At 37.0% G+C, this 23045-nt stretch overlaps 1 protein-coding gene across 1 annotated transcript in view; it reads right to left on the reverse strand.

Annotated features, from left to right (window-relative positions):
* LOC108967748 overlaps positions 1-23045 on the reverse strand; it is a gene marked incomplete at its 5' end in the record, with an annotated part of 93876 nt that overhangs the window by 14463 nt on the left and 56368 nt on the right. The window contains 2 exon segments of the mRNA XM_018931358.1: positions 10400-10622; positions 21917-22091. Of these exon segments, the coding sequence (XP_018786903.1) occupies positions 10400-10622; positions 21917-22091 (398 nt within the window).

Below are 23045 nucleotides of genomic sequence, written 5' to 3' on the forward strand. Positions count from 1 at the left end.
AAACATCTCCAAATGGATTGAGGCTGATCGACTTCGCCGGGGTACTTCTGTGGTACTAGATTCCAGCACAAAAAATACACCAAGTTTCCTAGCTGTCTGCGRACTRAAAAGCCACCAACCAGATCGATTATGTTGTGATAGACGGAAGACACGTCTCCAGCGGCAAAGAGCTGATGAACAGCTTCTTTGTAGAATATGGTCGGACGAAAGCATATACGACGATTGAAATTCAAGGGTGCTCTGCCCAATCCACAAAAAAGGGGGCACCACAAACTGCGCCAACTACCGTATGATAAGCCTACTCAACGTCGCGTATAAGGTTCTATCGAGTGTATCGTGTGAAAGATTAAAGCCCACCGTCAACAAACTGATTGAATCTTCTCAGTATGGCTTTAGTACAGGCTAAAGTCTTCCGATCTAAACAATATTTTCGGAAACTTTAGCCTAACCATGCACCATATTCGATGACACTTTTCGGGAAGACAAGAAAAACAAAAAAAAACAAAAAAAAAAAAAAACGTTCTATACAAAGACAAGATTTCAATCATTCAGTTTGAATGGCAACTACAAGGTGCGTTCCAAAGTAAACAGGACTTTTTGAAGCACCCCCCGGTGGCGCCTATCCATATGTCGACTGGTGCGTTAGCATCTGCTTTCCCTATCGATTGTCCAGTGAGAATTTCATGAYATTTCATCAATTGGAAGTTAAGTTATTGCGTTTTAAGCGCCAGTATGTTTGTGTTATCGGTGCGTAAATGAGCTTCGAACAAAGAGCCAACATTAAATTTTCTTTAAGAATTGGCAAATCTCTTACCGAAACGATTCAATTTATGAAACAAGTTTATGGCGATGATTGCCTATACGGCAACAGAGTGCCCGAGTGGTTTCAACGTTTTCAAAGTGGTCGTGAGGACATAAATGACGATCAACATGTGTGCCAATTCAAATCCGTGATCACCGGAAATTCCATCGAAACTGTGCGTGAATTCATCAAAAATCAGTCGAAATCATCATTCAAATTCATGGAAAGGGAATTGAACAAATCCGATTTATCGCATTTTGACCGGACATTTGGGCTTACGAAAGGTGTGTGTACGCTTTGTTCTGCACAAATTGACTGACGACCAAAAATTGCTCAGAATCCAACATTCGTAGGACGATTATTTAACCAAAAATCACATTTTAACCATTAATCACTACCCCTATTCACCTGATATGGCAACGTGCGACTCCTTCCCTTTCGGAAAAATGCATTTGCCCACGAAAGGAAAGCATTATGCAGACGTAGAGGCCATTCAAAAGGCTTGCACCGGCATACTGGCGCCCATACCGAACCACGAGCTAAAACACTCGTTCGATATGCTTTTTGACCGTGCAAAAAGCTGTATTGAAGCAAAAGGAGACTATTTTGAATAAAAAAAATTACTTTGCCGAAAAACCATTTGTTTCTCGCGGAACTTTTAACTAAAACGTACAAAAATTATATGAAATATATTTCAATCAATAATTTCTTTAATGAAATTGTAATTTTATAACAAAAAAACCCTTAATATTACTGAATGACGATGACAAACTCGATACCTTTTCGAATATAATAGAGCGATCACTTGATAATAACAAAATTGCAATAATATCCTTTGAGGCGCGCTAATTGTCTCGTTGCTAACAGTGCATCATGCAAGGGCATAAAGAAAACTTTATTTTATGCGAAGTTTAATTAAGCGAAAAGTATTTTCTTTTTTTTTTTTGTGTTTTTGTTTGACAACACTCGAGAATTGAATTTCATAAAACTAAAAAAATTGCAAAAACAAAACGCGCATGCAATCAATTTTGATAAAATATTAAAAATAACGACCACTTGCACGCACACATATGCAAATGTACATATGTACATGTGTGTAACGGTATTTGAGTTATAAATTTTGCCATAAAGGACATGCCGTCTCGCTGATACCGCGCGATGTGCACCTAAGCAGCAAAAAATTGTGTAATGTCCGGACAAAAAACTTGAAAACTACACACACACACACACACACACAGATGCGCATACGCGCATACAAAATGCAAATAAACACACATATTACAAATGAATAAATGGAAAAGCCAAAAACAAAACCGACAGCGACATCAAAATCAAGTTAAAGCCAACTTTGCACGCGCACGGCAGAAAAAGTGCGCGCACAACAACCAGCAACAAGAACAACCGCGCACCAGAAGCAAAAAAAAAAAAAAAATAGCGTTGGGCAAAAGTGATACATCGGCACTTTTGTAGCAATTTCACGAATTCGTTTCATATATTGAAACTTTTATTTGCCATTCGACAAGCGCGCGCGTCCGCGCATGTGTGTGTGAGTCAGCAAAAACTTGTTGTGCAGACTAAGTGAGGGATGCGCCAAATAAACACCCGGCCAAGCAACGGAATAACGGCGACAACAGTGAAACTAGTATTTACGCGGATTGAGCTGGCATTTCCGCGCTTCTACGGCGTTTTTTATTTGCTGCTCGCCAGAGCTGTTGTTGTTGTTGTCGCTTGGTGCGCTGCGCAGATATGCGACAATAGTTGCCAACATCAACCTGTGAGCTCTCAAAGCAAATTGCATAGTTGTTGGGAGCGTTGAAGTGTTGCCCTGCCAGCTATTCCACCGCACCCACCGCTCGCACCATCACTTGTAGGTGGTTGTCAGAAGCATCGACGGTGTTGTGGCTGTACTTGCTGCAGGTAGCATCCACATGCCAAACATACGAGTGTAATGAAGAAGTCATTTCACAAGTCGCTTTGAAAATTGTATTGCTCCGATTTTTCATGACGTCCATATGTCCATGAAAAATGTTCCAGCATCATGAGAACCGTCAAAGGTGACCGATATCGCGCCATTATAACCGACTATTTGGTGTATGAAATTGAAGCTTGTGATCTCGGCGACATTTAGTTTCAGCAAGACTACGCCATTTGCCACACATCGCTTCAATCAATGGTTTCTGCGTTTTATTTTATTTATTATTTTTTTTATTTTGTTTTATTTCTTTTTTTCTGTTTATGTAAGGACTCTTTATAATCCTGTATCTRCACTCAATTCGAAAGTTTTTCGACATCAAAATGTGGATCAAGGATGAGAAATGGATTTGATGGCGTTAGCAACCAGAAGTATCTTTCAGMATGGCTGGTTCCGTGGTGGTTTATGCTCGTTTCCTTCTTTGCCATATTCGTATCGTTTCGACGATGCGATTTTGTATTACGCTTACTTGATATTGATATTCATGACGCTTTCTGTAYGTTTAACAGGGCTTATCTCTCACTGGATTCCTTGATAAAAACTCACTCACAAAACACACTAGAGTAACACCTATGTATATATAATAACTATATTTCGGTAATTACACCGCTTCCAATGCTTTCCATTCACATTCATAATTTCTRCAAAATTTTGTGCAGTGTTGCCAACTAATCGACCTTTTAGTGCTTTGGTATATATTTTTTTTAGATATTTATTTTTACATTCATACTATATTTCCCGGGCGAGTGCCATTTTCTGCCCTTTGGTATTTAATATTTTATTTTTTATTGTTGTTGTTATTTATGTCCACAGTTTTGATTACTTTCACATAACTATTCTATTCTAATTGAGGCAGTTTCGTTGTACAAAACTCACACAAATTGTCAGGCACAACTCTCACGTGTAATACTATACACCATGCAGGGACCACAGGGCGTATGATGAACTTTTTTATTACTCAATATGTGTACTGTACTCAATATATGTATATGCATATGTAACTACATATGTATGTGCCTAACATATAAGTAATTAAGAAAGATAGTAACAACAATAACAAATAAGAAAAACCCGTTCTGCACTCTTGCCTCAGATAAGAATATGGGCTTTCGCAGTCACTGAGCTTAGTTTGCGTTTTCTTTTTTTTTTTTTGTTTGGATCGATAATTTTTCTTGCAAACCATAACAGAAATGTCCTGAATTGAATGCTGTTTGTTTGTATAAAAAAAGTATACGTCGAGATATTTTTTTCTTGCTTCTGTTTCAAATGTCACATCAAAATAATGATTTTCATAATGATTTCCGTCTTTGGTATACGCTTGTCTTTCTGTAGTTCATAAAGTGCATCCGGCGATTTTTAAGATGAGTGATATCATTCAACAAAGATGATCCATTAAATTTTGTGTGCGAAAACAAATTTCTGGTGCAGAAACATTCTGAATGTTGGAAAATAATTTCGGTGACAATAGTTTGTCAGGAGCAAGTGCATTTGATTCGCACAAATTATTCAAAGAGGGTCGGGAATGCGTTAACGACGAACCATGAAGCTGAAGTTTAGCGGCAAAACCAATTGATTTTGTAGACACCAAACCTAGCAGCAGAAACTTGGAACAATATGTAACGTAAAGAGCAACGGGTCTAAGTGTAGAAAGAGGTTATCATATTCAGCTTCGATTAGAGCCTGTTGTCAACGGGCTTATCTAGGTTTACCAGTGACTTTACATAACCCCAACAAAAGAGCTTCCTTCAATCCATTGATTGTTTCGTTGGCTGCATGGCGTGTGGCGCCTGTAATGTCTTGTTGGAACCACAACAATATTATCCAATTCAGGAATGAAAAAGTAATGAATAATTTAGCTTTCCACATTGACTCCCAACATTATGGCCCTGAGCCCATAGAACAAACCAAAGAGTGACTTTTTGAGGATGAAGCGGCATCTTAGTAATGACCTGTGGATTATAATAACTACAAATGCGACAATTTTCTTTACTGAAGTTCACTTTGTCGTTGAACGGAATTTTCTTCTGAAAATCGGGATCGGCGGCCATTTCGTTTTGACCCCATTCACCGAACTTATGACGCATTTGATAGTCTCTTCGTGTTGTTCATTATTAAATGGCAAAACAAACTGTGTTCAAATCAAGTAACAACTATAAAAAAAAACTTCTAAAAATCGCCGTTATTTTTGGGTTTTTGAATCTCGATTAATTTTTGACCCAAATCTCAGTGACAACTGCGTTGAGCAGAGGAGCAATGTAACGTAACTGATACGACTTTAATAAAATAACGACTTTTCAAATGAAAATGCAAATGTATGTGTGTATGACACACGACGCAGCCACAAAATCATACAAATCTACACTCACACATGCAAATGTGCGGCAGCAAAACGAAGTTAATCCAATTTAATCGAAATCGCANCAACAATAACAAATAAGAAAAACCCGTTCTGCACTCTTGCCTCAGATAAGAATATGGGCTTTCGCAGTCACTGAGCTTAGTTTGCGTTTTCTTTTTTTTTTTTTGTTTGGATCGATAATTTTTCTTGCAAACCATAACAGAAATGTCCTGAATTGAATGCTGTTTGTTTGTATAAAAAAAGTATACGTCGAGATATTTTTTTCTTGCTTCTGTTTCAAATGTCACATCAAAATAATGATTTTCATAATGATTTCCGTCTTTGGTATACGCTTGTCTTTCTGTAGTTCATAAAGTGCATCCGGCGATTTTTAAGATGAGTGATATCATTCAACAAAGATGATCCATTAAATTTTGTGTGCGAAAACAAATTTCTGGTGCAGAAACATTCTGAATGTTGGAAAATAATTTCGGTGACAATAGTTTGTCAGGAGGGTCGGGATTGCGATAATGATGAACACCTTAATAAAATAAAATAATTGATGCTTGCGGATCGACGATTAACAGTCAGAGACCTTACTATCATTGTTGGAATATCGGAAGGATAAGTGAAGATCCGGCCTATATTCTTCCAAAGTTAGAGTTTAGTAGTCACTTTTGGTTGAGGTTACCCTGTAGCCGTGAATGGAGAAGGCGATTAGTGGGAAGAATGATACAACAACTAAGAGTATCTACCTATCTATATATAATATAATACCATAACTGGTTAAACAAACAGTTTCATGCGAAATTTCTGTAAAAACTGTCGTACCATCAGATTTTAAATATGCATCTTTTATTGAAAAACTCAACTTGAGATAGATTTTTAAGGAAATTGTATGAACTACAAAAATTCACAATGTAGACGAACTGAATATGTGTATATGTAATATGACGGACAGACTTTTTGTTGTGTATAACTAAATCCCTAGGAAATTTGAAGTTCTTTCGTCGTAGAAGGAGAACAGAAGGATGCCCTATGGTATTTTTTAATGATATCTACACCTATATAGGAAACTTTGAATGCTCATAACTTATGACGCGTTTGATAGTCTCTTCGTGTTGTTCATTATGAAATGGCAAAACAAACTATGTTCAATTCAAGTAACAACTATAAAAAAAACTTCTAAAAACAGCCATTACTTTCGGGTTTTTGAATGTCTATTAATTTTGGACCCAAATCTCAGTGACAACTGCGCTGAACAGGGGAGCAATATAACGTAACTGATACGATTTTAATAAAGTAACGACTTTTCAAATGAAAATGCAAATGTATGTGTGTATGACACACGACGCAGCCACAARATCATACAAATCTACACTCACACATGCAAATGTGCGGCAGCAAAACGAAGTTAATCCAATTTAATCGAAATCGCARSGAATAAAAAATATCGCCAGCTGCACATTCCGCTTAACGACTGCGTTATTATTACTGTTAGACGCGTCGCTGTGTTGGCGAGTCGCCGGCATTCGCAGCATTTTCGGTTAGTCGTTGGGATGTTTTTCTAAGCCATAAACGTTGTTCTACATTTCGCACAGCCGCCTGTGCACCACTTCCCCGCGCACGCCTGGAATAACAACAATTAAGCGGCTAGTTTAATACACTGCATACAACAACAACAATAAGAACAACAAAAACGTGCAGCATATGACCAAATGACCCAACAATCTGGGCACTGCATGCCGCCGCCGATGCTGCAGTTGCGCCGCTGTCTGTCGGGCGTCGGGAGTCGGGCGGAACAACGTCGCTGGCCGGGTTATGGCCAAAATCCATTTGGCCAATCGAAATTTCTGTTGACTGGCGCCGGAATGCATAAAAGTTAAATATTAAACATAACAAGTAAACAGGGAAAGTCGCACAAATAAACAAAATAGAAATAGCAATAATAACAACAACAGCAACAATGTGAATTAACAAGCAAAATGGCAAGCTTGTAATTGCATTTGTTCATCGGCTGTCAGCGGCGCCGCATAAATACCCGTAGGCATCAGCCGGACGCTGTGGCTGAGGCGGGGGCGGGGCGTGAGCCAAAAGCGCAATTAAAGCTTGTGTTGTCGTCGTCGCTAATAGAATAACGTTTGCTAAAAATATAATGCTAATTGCTGTTGCACGTTGCAGTGTCGTGTTGTGGCACGAAATGCCGCTGCAAGCGACGTTGTGTGGCGAAAATCTAACGGCGATCAGCGAATTTGAAACGGCGGCGAGTGTTATCTGTCGTGCCTGACCTGGCAGCAAGTGGCGAGAGGAGATAACAAGCAAACATTTTAATATTTTTGAGCATTTGTTTAGGGTGGTTTTGCAACAACTAATGATGCTATGATTTAGGAGTCAATATTTTTTAATCAAATTTGGCACCGAATCGATGGAAAATTGTGAGGGTATTTTATGTTAGTGTGAAAGTTGATCGTTTTCTTGAATTTTTGCATTTTTAATGSAATCACAACTACGGAATCATTGAAAATGTTGCAGAAGTGTTCTGGATATTCTACTTTACAGCGAACTAAAGAATTTGAGAGACATAAAACATTCAGTAAAGGTCGCGCGTTCATTAAAACCTTGATTCAGGCGACTCGTGTGACCAYCTCTATTAATGACGGTATCATCGAAAAAACTAAGTGAACAGTGCTTGAAATCGTCGTGTTGTCATTCGACATGCTACTTAGACTGATATCGAAAGATCCGAATATGTTTCAAAAACGCATCGAGTAGATATTGCAAATTAGGTGCTTGGCAACGTAGCTGTGGATTCCTCACTCATTGGTGACGAGATGTGGTCAGAACTGTCCAATAATCTGCAGAATGGTCTCCCAACTGTTAAAGGAAACCGAAAGAGCAATGTCAAAACCAGTCAAAAATCAAAATGATGTTAACCGCCTTCTTTGATTACAGTATTGTGGTTTCTACGCAATCGGTTCACAGGGCCGAACAGTCAATAGAAATACTATTTGGCGATTTTACGACTATTTGAACAGTCGCTATACTGCGGCAACCTACTGCGACTGTTGGAATAGTATTATTAAATATCGGGTGATCCAAGTAGAGGTTATTTGTTTAATAGCCTTTTTTTTTTTTCTCACGCGAGAGTCCTGTCGATCTCCTGTTTAAGTGTTTAAATAAATGAAAATTGTTTGAAATCCAAGCAATTTTGATTTGTCCTTGTTCTAAATTTGTGAAGAGTCAATTCTGCGTCTATACACGGCATACTTCCTATTTACAAATTTATAAGTTGCACGCTTACTATTCGAATAGTCGACAAAGAACGTATGAAGCGAACGGTTAATCAAATAGCTGACATCCTCCGACTATGCGGATATTGCAAACCGAATATTGTTATTCAAAAAATGTCCTCTGCGGTTAATCCGAATAGTCGAATTTTTTTTTTTTCTTTAGAAGTACTAAAAAAAAAAAGTGACGAAATTTGCTTGAAGAACACATTTTTGGACTTTCTTTTTTTACTTTTCRCTTGAAGCTAAGACGAAGTTATAATATTACGGACCTATTTGTAATATAAATCTAGCTGCTTTACGTATACTTCTTCAGGCTAATTATCATAGAAGGCACATTTTCGTTCACAGATGCAAAACAGGTAACAAAATATTTGATTCGAAAGTGCATATCATCACAAAAAGGGCACGGAAATAACGTATTAAATTAGATAGAGTCAGATGAACTCTATTAGCAAATATGTGAATAACAAAGTACTGGGAGGAACGCAGAATTGTAAATTTTAGATTTGTGCAAAAATTAAATAATGGTGTAATGCTATCAAATATATGTAATAAAATCGATTTTGGTTTACACGGGTGTTTTTAATTGTTGTACGTATCGATAGTATTGAAAAAGGATAAGTACTTGTCTTGTACCTAGAAACTGAACTCCATCTATTATCGCAAAGAACCACAACCTGTCTATTCGCGCTCCACTTCCCGTGCCAGATTGGCCTACCTAAGCTAATCTAATTGCTGTATTATTTTCAAACGTGTGTAAAGATGAATTTCATAAAAGTTACTCATACGTCATGTTGCACAAATATGTTTTCGACTAAGAATTACATACTGTGTTATTTTTAGAATAACCTAGAGAAACTGTTTCCACTTCGGATTTATRTAAACGGAACGAGTTCGAGGTTTCTTAAACTCGCGGTCCTTTAAATCGGCTGAAATTTTTTTCGCCACTACACAGCCACTTGAGGCAAATATGTATTTAGTGCGAACGAGATCCACTGTAAATTCTATTGGTTTTTAATAACATATTAAAAAAAAACCGCATCATCGTAATTATGATATAACATAGATTGTGACAAAAAAGTACCCASAAATTGTAAATGAAATGCAAAATATTTATTTATTCAACCATACTTATTTTGTCGCCTTCAAAGTAATCCCCACCAAATATAATAACTTACGATAACGATTTTTGCAGTCCAAGAAACACTTATTCCTATTCATACTTCATAARCACATTTTGGGTTGGCCTTCAGCTCATTCAGCGAATTTTGTTTTATCKCTTCGATCGACTGAAAAGTGTTCCACAGAGCGACAACTTCAGTTTGSGGAGCAAGAAAAAATCACACGGAGACAAATCTGGTGAGTTGTGCCAAAAATATGGCAATCATGCTAATAGAAAACTTGATACTGATACAGCTTGTTAAATATTTCAGAGCTTAGTTATAACCAGATAGCTCAAGTTACGATTTATAAGCACTCCACATCCAGCTAAATTGCCACATTCATTACATAGACTCATTTTTTGTAAAATGGTGGCAACTTCTATGGGCCTGTAATGTTGTTTTCACCACCATTGTTGTTTTTATTATAAATTATATAATGGCTATTAGTGCTACTGCAGGTAATATTAACCCAATTTTACTAAACATAATTGCATAATTAAATTTATTTCAAAAATATTTTGTTGCTATTTTTGTAGAGTTTTCACTTTTAGGCACAGCAAATTGACATCATTAATGCATGTGTGAGTGTATGTGTGTGTATTATGCGCGCCACCACAGCATTTGCATAAAATTATTAAATTTATTTTACAGCAGCTCACACACTCACACATGTGTGACTCTTTCAATGCATTTTAAACCGAAATCGCTTGTGTTCCATTTTGGATACTCATTTTAATTAAACTTATTTTTTTAGTGGCACTAAATTTCGATTGCACTGTGAAAATTTCGCATTCTAATTTCTAATAATAGTCATTTCCATCGGTTCACACTTACCCACATACATGCAGGTGAGCAGCAGCTGCAGCGCCGGTATTGAGARTCGCTCATTCTCCAGCTTAACCAATTCCAGTGCTARTTTTTCGATTTTGTTGCGCAACAACGGCGTCACTATGCCGACAGCTGRTGAGCCGACGGCACTGCTGACAGCCGACGCGCCTRATGATGTGCTCATGCCATTATTGCCGGTATTACTAATGACCACCATGCGTTCGAGACCCTAGAAATAGAAATGAAATATGGAAAAAATGTTATATGYAATTTAAAGATTAGGTGGCAGCACYAATATTAGGTTTYATTAGATTATATACTTAAACGCCGAGAACGCAGAATACTAAGACTGCTGAGGGCATTTTTTTCTTTTTTCAGAAAATTTCCTGTAAAGCGAATTTGTGATTCTATAAAAAATCTGTTCCATTAYATTCTGTTATATTCCAACTAGTTCACTTTCTTGTCTAAGCGTGCAGCAACCAAGATTTTTTAGAAAAAATCTGGCAAAAACGTTACAGCGAAAAATGATTTCACAAGCTTTTCATCCAGGCAATTTCTGCAACTTATTTTCGATGTAATTATTTAATATCAACGCGTTTTTCGCCGTTGAATCTAGTGAAGGATTAATAGCACACAAAAAACATCGGAACCTACAGCCACACCTCGCCCGACAGATGATGAAATGATAAAATTAAAATACACTTAGTCCTGCCATAAYTTCTGTTACAAGTTCAATTTCTAAAGTTGCTTCCACACAAACTCTCAAACGATCCAATTGATCAGTGGCAGCAGGCACAGTTTGTGTTGGCATTAATGATGCTGCTTGAACCAACGATTTTTTGACATTCTACAAATTTCTGCAGAGTATTCAACAGGCCATATTCTCCAGCTCTGACCACATACTGCACTCCTTAGGATTCAAATCTGGACTACCAGAAAGATAGCAAGTTGCTTTTAAGATTGCTTTTAAGAGACTGAATGCAAGGTGTCTTATATGCTTTACCAGAATCTAGCTGGAAGATGACCAATGAATGCTCTCCATCAAAAACAGTATGGCTTAACTGTTCTACTATGCCTTCTAAAACAGCCTGCCGTTATACTTTTGACCGAGTTTTGGCCCTTTCCACAAAAGCGAAGAGGCGCTATGCTGGCTACTCCCCACCAAACCAGTAACCAGCAACTGGTTGTGACCACGTTGCAACTTTGGAGTAACAACTTTTACGTCGCAGATTGTATAATTTTTTCTATTAAAGCTTCTTCARCAGTCCACACATTTTCATCTRTAAAAARAATACTTCCATGATMGTTGATTGTGTGCCATCGAAGCAGACGCTTGCATTTATTGAGCTCAAATTGCTTGAAGCGTCTAATCACGAAATGAGCAGTGGAACGATGGTAAGATTTCTTGTGAAGATTATCTTGACACTAATATGACCGATATATTCATTTTCCTTGATATAACTTTCAATATTTGAAAAAATTGCTGATTGCTAGATATGTGTGGACACTGCATATACATTTGTATGTCAGGTTAGGTTAGATTAATCTGGTAGGCCAATAAACCATCCATAGATCAGCTTGGTCCTTTGCGAYACCAAATGGAGTTCACTTGCTAAGTCATTGTTAGGATGCCTGCRCTTGACTCGAATTTTAATAGACTCTGCGAATTTGTTCTCGCTGTATACATTGTAAGCTTTGTAACAGAAYTTATGGCAGCACRGCAATAAACGAGCCWGAGCTTAACTTAGTCCAAAAAGCATATAAAAAATGCTTTATTGGTCTATTGTGACTCTTGTTCCTCTCTTATTCTTCTATTAGTTAAAACTCGACCTCAAATTATCTTCAAATGAAATTTTATGCAAATCGAATTTCGGCTACATAATTTTGCTATTTTTGGTTAATCAGTGAATATGGCCAATCGGCGGTAAGTGCAAATATTTTTAGTTTTGTGTGTGTGTACGTGTATAAAAACTAATTAGAAATACTTTTTCACTGGCACTTTTTGACTATTAAAAATAAATTAAAATTATGCAACGTAAAGAAGCTATTTATCCGCAATTTAAAACATGCCTAAACTATTTCATTTATTTTATGATTTTATCATAAGTTTAAAGTTATATAATGTATTAGCTGCACTGTAKTCACGAAGGACACCATGTCGTATGTGCAAAGAATAATTTGTTAGGCACTTGTATGAATGCTCCAAACATTTGATATATCGTCAACTAAAATGCAGAATAACTTAACATCACTTTCCATAACTTTATAAACGAAAGAAAAACGATATAATAGAACCACTCATTTTGAAACAAAATTTGAGTTTTCGTTATAAAGTGGTTATATATTGGTTATCACACACTGGAAAAATTTGATTTTTGGTTATAAAATGGTTATAAATTGGTTGTCACACAGTGAAATAATTTTATTTTTGGTTATAAAATGGTTATATATTGGTTACCACACTCTGAAACAATTTGATTTTTGGTTATAAAGTGGTTATATATTGGTTATCAGTCATTCATATTGAAAAAACATTTTAATTTGGGTTATATACTTATTATATACTGATTATATCTGACAATAATCTAATATTATATAGTGAATTGTAAGCAATATAAAACTCAATATCTTTTTGACATTTTCTTTTTGTGTTTTACTTAGATGAGGAAAAGTCATTGGTCTTTGACAGTGAATATCTCGTAAACGCTTAACTCAAACGAAAAGTTACATAAAATTTTTGTAGAGCAGAAAATTTCCTAAAAAACTACGACCTGTGCAAAATAAAAGAAAAACACAAATAAAAATCATGGATGGATGGATAAATTTTTTTTATTGTCTTATTAAATTCTACAAATACAACAACTCTAGAATATTTTCCTAAATTTTCAAGTTGATTCAAGTTTAGTTGCGGAGATATAGCCTTGAGAAAAAACTGTATTTTTGAAGTCGGCTGGCAAAATTTCTCGAGAACTTCTCAACCGATCATCATAAGAGTCTTTGAGATACAATTCGTATAAACTTGGACGAAGGATTTTTTTCTATTACAACTATTGAAAAAAAAAAAATTTGCGGAATGTTAAAGAAATGTTTGCCAAAAATTCGATTTTCAGTTWATTTTTCTTTTGTTCAAGTTTTAAGTTAAGGTTTTAACTAAAACACGTTTCTTTTTCACTTTATATGATTCTGTGCGAAATTATCCTGCCAACGCGGGCGCAGCTTTTTTGCGAGGTGTCACCGGAAACGAGTTTAAAATATTTTTTTTTTTTTTTCAAAAGTTTCAGAATTTTTTTGTTAATAGTGTATGTTTGTAACAAAAGAAAAATCGAATAAAATATTTAATTTTTTATATCAGAAAAAAATGTTGAGAAATGGTAGTTTTTTAACAGAGGAAATCCATATAACCCACTAAAATAGTCACACTTCAACCTCTAATAACTTTCAAACTGTTAAATTTACAAAGAAACCGTAAGAGACTACGTTGTACAACACTCTATTACTTACTAAATCCGCAAAACGGAATATGACTAAAAGTAGTTGACAGCGAGTTATGAATTTTTTTRACTGATAATAAGAAAAAAATAAAAAATGTAAGGCGGCGGATCTTTCGCTGTACAATTAAAAGCTTACAMTTGGAGAAGCTGTCTTARAGATGTCTATCAACCAATTGTTCTCGAATACCAAGCGAAAAAAATATAATAGATTTKCTTTATACGCACCCTAATGCAAGTATAAATGTAGCCGCTATTGGCTGAAGCGAAGCAGAAAACTTTATTATATTTTAAAAGTTAAACCAAAAAGTGCAAATGAATAAATAACTAAAGCGCTATATACTATATATGTTTGYCTGCATTTGCGTGTTTCTAAATAAAGCAATTTCCATAAACTTTTACAACCACTTATTCCTGGTTGCAACTTTACTGCCGCCTATTTACTCGCTGCTCGAATGTTTACAACTAATTGCAGCAATTTATGCTGTTCGTGTGCTCGGCCACGCCGAATGCCTGTTGTTCGGTGTTTTTGCCACGCATTTGTTATTTTTGTTTTTGTTTTTGTTTTCGCTTTATTTTATTTTGCTGTGCATTGGCTACGTTCGCCACATTTTTGTTTTAATTGTCGCCCATGTCGCCCAACAAGCCGGTCGGTCATAATCCACACAATTAAACCGACGTCCATTAGGCATATTCACAGGACCAAAGTGTTATTTAACTATTTGCTAAACTAACAAAGCCATGTCGGCACATACACACACACACACACACATCTAACGAACATACATACAATCAGTTAAGTGAGCAAGTGAGTGAGCCGCAACAAACTAAGCCGAGTGCTCAGCCGAGAGCGGCGCTCGTTTGAAAAGGTGTAAGGCAAAACGAAATCACCATTAATACATGTGTGGCTGTATGTGTTCATWTATGTGTGTGCTCGTGTTTGTGTGCGCGCGGTCGGCAATGTCATGGCACAATTCAAGYGTAAACGCAAYGCATTGATTCCGGTCAACAACGGTCAGCCAAGCAGACGGACAGTCGCACAGCTAGCCATGGGAGCTTTGAAGCTGCCAGCGTGTTGTTTTTGTTAGCTCCTCAAYATATTTTGCTTGGCTTTCACTCTCGCAGCCATAAAAATAAATGCTATCATAGAAAAAATCAACATCATTTCCTATATACATAKGTATATGTGTATGCGTATGTGCAGGACAGTTGGTGGTTGTTGTTAGTTTTGAAAATTGCCAATCAAAAAACCAATTAACAAGCACCATGAGCAGCAGCAGCAACGGTGGCATCACTGTGGCACTGACCACCAGTGCCGGCCACAGCGGTCATTCAGTCACAGAGAGCGCTRCTCGTCAGGCGGCTGTGTCCCGCGGCAAATCAACAAAACGCTAAACGAACGACAACGGCAGTCAGACAGCGGCTGCGGGCGATGGACCCTGAAAAAAACAACAAAAAGAAAACAGCAACAAGAAGAAACGTTAACTTCGAATGCAACGAAGTTGTAATACCCTTCACAAATAAATAGTTTCTATGCAAGGACGTGTTTTTGATCGATCAGTTTGTATGGCAGCTTTATGCTAAAGTGTCCCGATCTGAACAATTCTTTCAGATATTGTAGCTTTACCTTGGACATAAACGAATGCCAAATTTCGTGAAGATATCTCGTCAAATAAAAAAGTTCTGCTCACAAAGATGTGTTTTTGATCACTCAGTTTGTATGGCAGCTATWGGCTATAGTAGTCCGATCTCAAGAATATCTTCAGAGATTATAATATTGCCTTATATATAAGTGGATGCCAAATTTTGTGAGGATAACTCGTCGAATAAAGAAGTTTTTCGTACCAGAACTTTATGTTGATCGATCAGTTTGTATGGCAGCTGTATGCTATAGTGGTTCGACTTAAGTTATGTCTTCAGAGATTGTAGCATTGTCTTAAACATACACCCGTACCAGATTTCTTGTAGACATCTCGCCAATTAAACATGTTTTCCATATAAAAATGTGTTTTTGATCGCTCAGTTTATATGGTAACTATATACTATAGTGATCCGATCTGAAAAATTGCTTCGGAGATTTGAGCGTTGTTTTGAGCAATTAGCCATGCAAAATTCCGGGAAGACAGCTTCGTCAAATGAAAAAGTTTCCCTTACAAAGACATGATTTTGATCGTTCAGCTTGTATGGTAACCATAAGCTATAGTGGTTCGATCTGAAATATTTCTTCGGAGATTGTAGCATTGACTTGGACATACACCGGTACCAGATTTCGTGTAGATATCTCATCAAATAAAAAAGTTTTCCATATAAAAATGTGTTTTTGRTCGTTCAGTTTGTATGACAGCTATAGGCTATAAGAGTCAGATATCGATGACTCCAACAAAAGAGTAGTTTCTGGAGCAAAAAAGAACGTGGGCGGAATTTCAGCACAAGATCTCAAAAATTAAAGAACCAGTTATTCGTTTGCTTTGTGGCTAATATCATGCCCTGTGCAAGGTATAAAAACGGCAAAAAGGATGACAACTGACACAAATAATGCTGTGTGGCCGAACAATGCTTATAGTGTTGGTAGTGTTATTGTTGCTATTGGTGGCAGTAATGTCACACTGGGGAAAGTAAATAGAAATTTAAGCGTTGTCAGAGCTGACCAAAGGAGTTAAAGACTGCAAAAAACTGCCCGCTCACACACATGCAAACACACACAGTTAGCTTATACCTAACGGTAAGCAAAGCAAACAGCAAAATAAGCGTGTGTGGCACATTGTGATGTTGCAAGGAAAGCACTACTCTCGGCTAGCGATATGCTTGGGAAGAAAGACTTACGACAATGACAACTACAAAAGCAAACAACTAAGTTATGACACACAAACACACACACATAAATATGTGTGACCAACACTATCGAACGCACAAAATCGACTTCTAACGGTTAAGCGGAGGAGTTGGGGTGGAAGTAGTAAGAGTGACAGCGCGACAGCACTTCTGATAGTGAACGCACAGTCAGCCGAGCCCCCTGAGACTCATGCCACAACAGTATGTATGTGTGTGTTCGGCGCTTGTAACTTTTATGAATCTTTATTTGTTATTTTTGTGATTTTTGGGCGTCGCTGCTGGTCAACGTAGCGTGTTGATTTAACTGCTGTTGCCGCTACACGAAAAAGGACTCACTTTCGGCGGCAAAGCGTGTTCAGCTGATTTTATGGCAAGCCTTGAGTGTGTGTGTGTGTGTGTGTGTGTGTGTGTGGGAAAGACATCATGGCAGGTCAAATAGCAAATGTTGACACAGTCACCAACATCTATATATCGCTTGATAGCCAAATACATGCTTATCAAGCGCTATTTATGAAGTTATAACGGCAAGCCAGCGGCCAACAGAGTTGATTGACTCATGAGCGTTCGCCTAAGTTACAATTGTAATTTGTGTGATGATTATGCGAAAAATTTCAACTTTGGTATAATATATGTTATAGKGATTCGATTTCAAATATTGCGGGCCGTGGAATATGTCCATTTTCATTCAACTGAAAGCCGGGTATTCGCATTGGTTATGTTCCAGCATCTCATCATACTCCGTGCATGCTCTACATTCTATCGAATCCACCTTTCCCATTTTATAAAGGAAGCTCCCTTTTGTCTAAAAATAGAAGCGTTATGGTCTGTATACCCCAAAGAAGCGGATCAGCTCGTTTGCCATTACCATATGACAGGGTACCCAGATTAACCCTGTTACCAACCAAGAGTTTAGTTATTGTCTACTTGAATAACCTAACCTGGAASTTAATAGCCTTAATAGCCACTTGGCTATCCAYTWAAAGGTTTATAGACTTGATGGCTAAAGCAGAAGGCCACTTAGCWCTTTATGTTATGTCTACACTTCCGCCTGAAAGACTAAACAGTAATCAATTTATTTGAAGCTACCTTTTGTGTATGTATTACTACAGAAAAAGCCCTGTCCTGTACCTATGTTACTCTGTGATTCGTTGGTGAATATGTAGATTTCGCAGTTGGAACYGAACCATTGGTTCAYYTCTATTGGGAAGTAAAAACGTTGTGTCTCCCTTTCTCGATCGCATGCCAAATTTAGTCAGAGCGCATTAACAAGACTGAATATAATACCATGCCTGCGATGACCCCGAACCTGACTTCAATGGCTTAAAGTCATCAGCTGGCTGGCCGTAAGCATTGCATTCAGCTTCATTTGTGKAAGATTTGTATTACCCGGAACTTTWGTTTATGTTCTTTTCATTGTCCTCGCAGRCCCCAGCAAGCACTCCGATTACAGCTGTTCCAGGGGTTTAAGACGGCACTTTTTCGCTAATCTCGTCAACTGTATGACCGCTCCATATGTTAATATGCAATAGAGGACACTTGTGTGGAGCAATATAGGTCATAAGCCCCACTTGGGGGCAATAGCTCCTCCGGAACAGTTCGCAATTTGAAAGGCCTTGGAAGCACTACCCTCAATGTGTTCGCTCTAGATTTTTTTTTTTTTTTCTTTTTTGTTGTCTGGTATGACTCTGAATTGTTCAACAGAGCTCGAGAGTATAATAGTTCTACCGCTTAATGAGGGGAGAAAGAACTTCGAAATTTTGATCTCCTTGTAAAAAATACAGATTTCTGCTGACAGATTGATAGTTAAGCGGTGACCCTACACTCATTTGACGGAGATCTCAAAGTSAAGCAAAATAAAATCCTAGATTGGTACAAACTTTTTCTTTGTCCGTGTAAAATTTGAAAACTTGCTTCAAGCGAGATGTCAGAGRACCTCAAGGTCTCTTTTGCATCAACTCAACACATTTTAATTAATTTTCTACGTATGAAGCATGTTAGTGCTGTACTCGTACCAAACCCCTGACTCTTTTGCAAAAACGTTGTCGAGGTAAAAGTCGCAAAAGAAATGCTGCAGTTGCCTTATCCAATAAACGCAGCATTACTGGTAAGGAGACGTGGGTTTAYGAATATGACGCCGAAACTGTTCAAAAATCTAGCGAATGACGCTCCAAAAATGAGCCAAAACAAAGAAAACAGTAGAGCCAGCCGAGGTCGAGGCCGAGGCTTGTGACAATTTTATGGAAAATTGTATTGGGTGTTGGCAAGCTTGTATTGGCTCAAAGGAAATCTGTTTTARAGGCGATAATAAACTTTGTATTATTATAAAATTCACGAAAATTTATTTTTTTTTTTTCAGTCCGGGTCAAATTTGATCAAATGATAAATCCATTAGTATTTGCTTAATTTTTAGGCCTCGTAAAGAATTAGAAGTGCAATAATTTTATTTGGATATGAATTCTCGTATAACGGAACTGCAACTTCTGCGATCTAATAGGTTAGGTTTACTCTAGAATATCCTTCTTATACATATATGTACAAATTTACATACATATATTATTTACTGAATTTTATCTGACAAGCGAAATTATTCTTTACCCAAATAATATTCCAATTTTATTGAAGTCATTCATTTTACGCCTATTGCCATTGCTTTGGCCACTTTTATTGGATTATTTCAAGGGAAATTGAACAGAAATGTAATTTCATAAATTGATATGCACACAACAACAACAACAACAACAATTTTTTTATTTGTCAGCCATTTAATTTTTGTTTCGGCTAGAAATGGAAATTCTTAAATTGCAATTGCTTTTGCTATATAATACCGTTATTGCTTGCCTTCATTTATTAGAAACAGATCCTTGCTATTTCGCTTGTGGTAATTATAAAGCATAGCTGGAGTTTAAAAGTTTGTGGTCGAAATTGGATTTCCTCCCGCAAAGCCACACAAGCGCACAGCTGCTCACACACATACAAGCTCCCAAGCAATCACATATGCACAATGAAGCCAGCGATTGCCGAAGCAGAGACAAGTTGAGAGTGTTCCAGTAAAAGTCAGGAGTATCTGATAGATATRTATATATATATCCATTAAKGYAAGTGTGGRTGCGTATGTGCAYGTGTATGYGTGTGTATGTGTATGTGTGTGTGTATATTTCTATAAATGAGTTTGRAATGGCAGTTGAGCATTTCGATCCCGGCAACTGGTGTCTTACTGATGTCCTCTGTAATTGGTATGATATCTACGATTTGTAATCCCTGACTATTAGCAAACGACATAAATAGATAATGTGCATATAATACACTAACACACATACGTATATACATATGTAAATGCATAGAATTCAATCCTCATACATATACATTTATACATGAACGCTGAAATATAAGCAAATTGAATCGCTTAATCGCATATAATGAAATGCATTAGCTTCCCTRCTGGGAAAATGAATTAACTAAGGGCAAACATACGAATATAGAGTATAGAACGGCTGTTAATTTAGTATATTCTATAGAAATAAAGGCACCGTTTTCAACAGTGAAGTGGAAATATAATGTTTCTGTGGCGAATAGCCAATTTCTCGTTGCCTACCTTTAGGCACTTCTTTTTTTGTTTTGGAAATCTATCGAATAGCTACAAACCTATACACAAAATAATGGCAAAGTAGAGATCGAAGATTACATACTATGCAGGCTAACTTTTTCATTTACCAGCATACACTTCAGGTACATAATGCTTACGGCAACGGCGAAACAGCTGAGAAAATATAAAGTAACCCTAACAGTATGCAAAGAAATAAATATCTTAATGATAATGATGATTCATATTTTAAAATGGCGATAGTTGACGAAAGGTGATGTAGTTAAGTGGCCCAAGATTTTCATTAACACTTCACATGAACTGAATTCGAACCCAGATTTCGAAGGAACYCAAAAACTATAATTATTTTCTCTAATAACTAATGACCTCAAACAGGTAGTGACGTAACTCTGATTGTAGCTGATCAGAAAAACTCTACCATAGACGTCAACAATCATTCAGACTTAAAACTTAAAAAACTTACAATTTTTCGGAGTTTTATTTGGTGAATGAAATCAAGAAGTATAGTCTATGGCCACTGATTTTTTTTTTGTTTTTAAGCAACGGATTTAGATTCAAACAAGGCTTTCATAAATGGTACCTTTAGCCACCCTACGTTTTGAAAAGTGCTAAAAAATCAATTTTACCAGCTGATCAGATTTGAGCCGGACTACATTAYTTTATCTTAAGTTGTTTATACATATCCATGCTCGTCTTCAAACTAGGGAGCTTTTTAGCCATAAAAAAAAACATGCCAGCACCTAAACCAATTTTCAAAAGCCTCAGCGAGGATGATCTTCAGTAACTTAAGCGAATTTTAACTTTGGGTTTCAGCTAATTTTTGCAGCGCCATTCGCTAGATTGTTGGGCAGATTCGATGTTATACTCATAAACCTATGTTTCGTCACCAGTAATGATATATTTTATGAAGCYAGCGTTTAATATCTAAGTTGTCAAGCATCACCTGGTCTTTTGCTTAGAGTSTRGCWTTGATACGMTTCATACCYAAAACTTTAACYGAAATGTTTTCAGTCGATTCATAAGAGATTTTCTGATCCATTGATATCTCTTTGACCCCAACGCGACGATTTTCAATGTTATTGTCACTAACCGAGGTGGATGGACGACACGTAGGAGGCAACTTTTCAATGACTTCATGATMTTCACTTAACGCTTTGTGCCAGTCAAATATCCACTTTAATTGGACCAATCTGGTTCTTTTGTTGTTATAGCGACTTTGGATTGTTATCCAAAAAAGTACAAGTGAGGTTACAGCCTGGAGCAGGCAGGACTCCACTTAAGTTTTAGCAGCTTTTGCATCATTTTCTTCTTAATTCTAGTCGTTACATGGGTAYATAAAGGAGATTTCGAGGGGTTTGTGCGGTTATTACACTAAACTTTGAAGATATTTATAACTTTTTGCTTTCATGACAAATGGCGTCCATATCAATCACGCCATCATATACTAYATATGTATGTATACAYWTATMAAATAYAAAAATAAATATTTTTCGTGTGTACATTTCTTCATGGCMTGCAATTCCATTCGTTCTCTTCTAATCACTACAAACTATTTCGCCTTACATACATACACACAGATCAATGTGGTACAGTGATACTTACATGCAGAACACACAAGTAAACATCCTCATTATTGGTCTTCCTCAGGAAATTACCAGCTGCAATTACTGTATTGGACAGCAGGTGACATTGTGGCACGAATTTCGATGTCCATTCGATGAGACAATAATTGAGAGTCCAAACCAGTTTTGTATGTGTGTCGCTGCACTGCATAGCGCTGTTCGAGAAAGAGAGGAGCAAATAAGGAAAACAGTTATGTGATATTATAATTATATATATTTCTAAATAATTTGTGGGTTGATATAAAGTGGTTCAAAACCTGAATGTATCAAAATATGTACAAAGAATTTGTCGAAAAAGCGAAAATACGAGTTCTCATTTCGAGGTTTTCTACTTTTTGAAAGAAAAAAGACWGAARCYTCAKTTTTATTAGGGMATGTTTATTATCATTCGAAAGAACATTCTCTGGCATTTATATTTTAAAGAATATATCTTTCAAATATTCGTCGGCGCTATGTTTCAGATGGTCCATCCATTGAGTCCCATTTCCGACGACACGTTTGGGCATTTCGACAGGTAACTGGCAAATGATATGTGTGATGTTTTACTCCAAATGGTCAATCATTTGATAGAAATGATTTTGGTTGCCAACATAGCTATTTCGCGATGCCTCTTTAATCCATCTAAAAAGCGGTTATTCGGAACATCTAAAATCCGCAAAGGTAAATACTTCATTCGACGGAAAGTTTTCATCAACGAAAAGTGACTTCTTCAWGTTTGAAAACCAAAAATGTCACAGCGATCAAATCCGGTCCAYCACTTTGGCTGCGGCTCTTGGCGGAAATGTAACGGGCCATACTAGCGTTGTTTTGGTGGTAGAGCACCTTTCTCTTTATCAAATAGGGCCGTTTTTCTACAACTCGACATTGTAATTCGGTATAGTAGGGCCCYGTAAACGTTATGCCTTTCTTCTCCAGCTCATCAATGTAGGTCGCTGCTTGTGAATCTCAGAAAGCGATAGTTAAAACTTTTCAATTCGGTATATCAAATTTTCTATTGCTTTTTCGTCTTCGTTATTGTTTTTGTTGAAGCGGTTATCGAGATCGTGGTCCGTGGAAATTGATTGACCATCATGGTCACTTAGTAGTAGGTCTAGGGAGCAGGCTGTTTC

The sequence above is a fragment of the Bactrocera latifrons genome, unplaced genomic scaffold (assembly GCF_001853355.1).
Source record: "Bactrocera latifrons isolate USDA-ARS-PBARC rearing strain unplaced genomic scaffold, ASM185335v1 scaffold_198, whole genome shotgun sequence".
In the NCBI taxonomy this organism is placed as follows: domain Eukaryota; kingdom Metazoa; phylum Arthropoda; class Insecta; order Diptera; family Tephritidae; genus Bactrocera; species Bactrocera latifrons.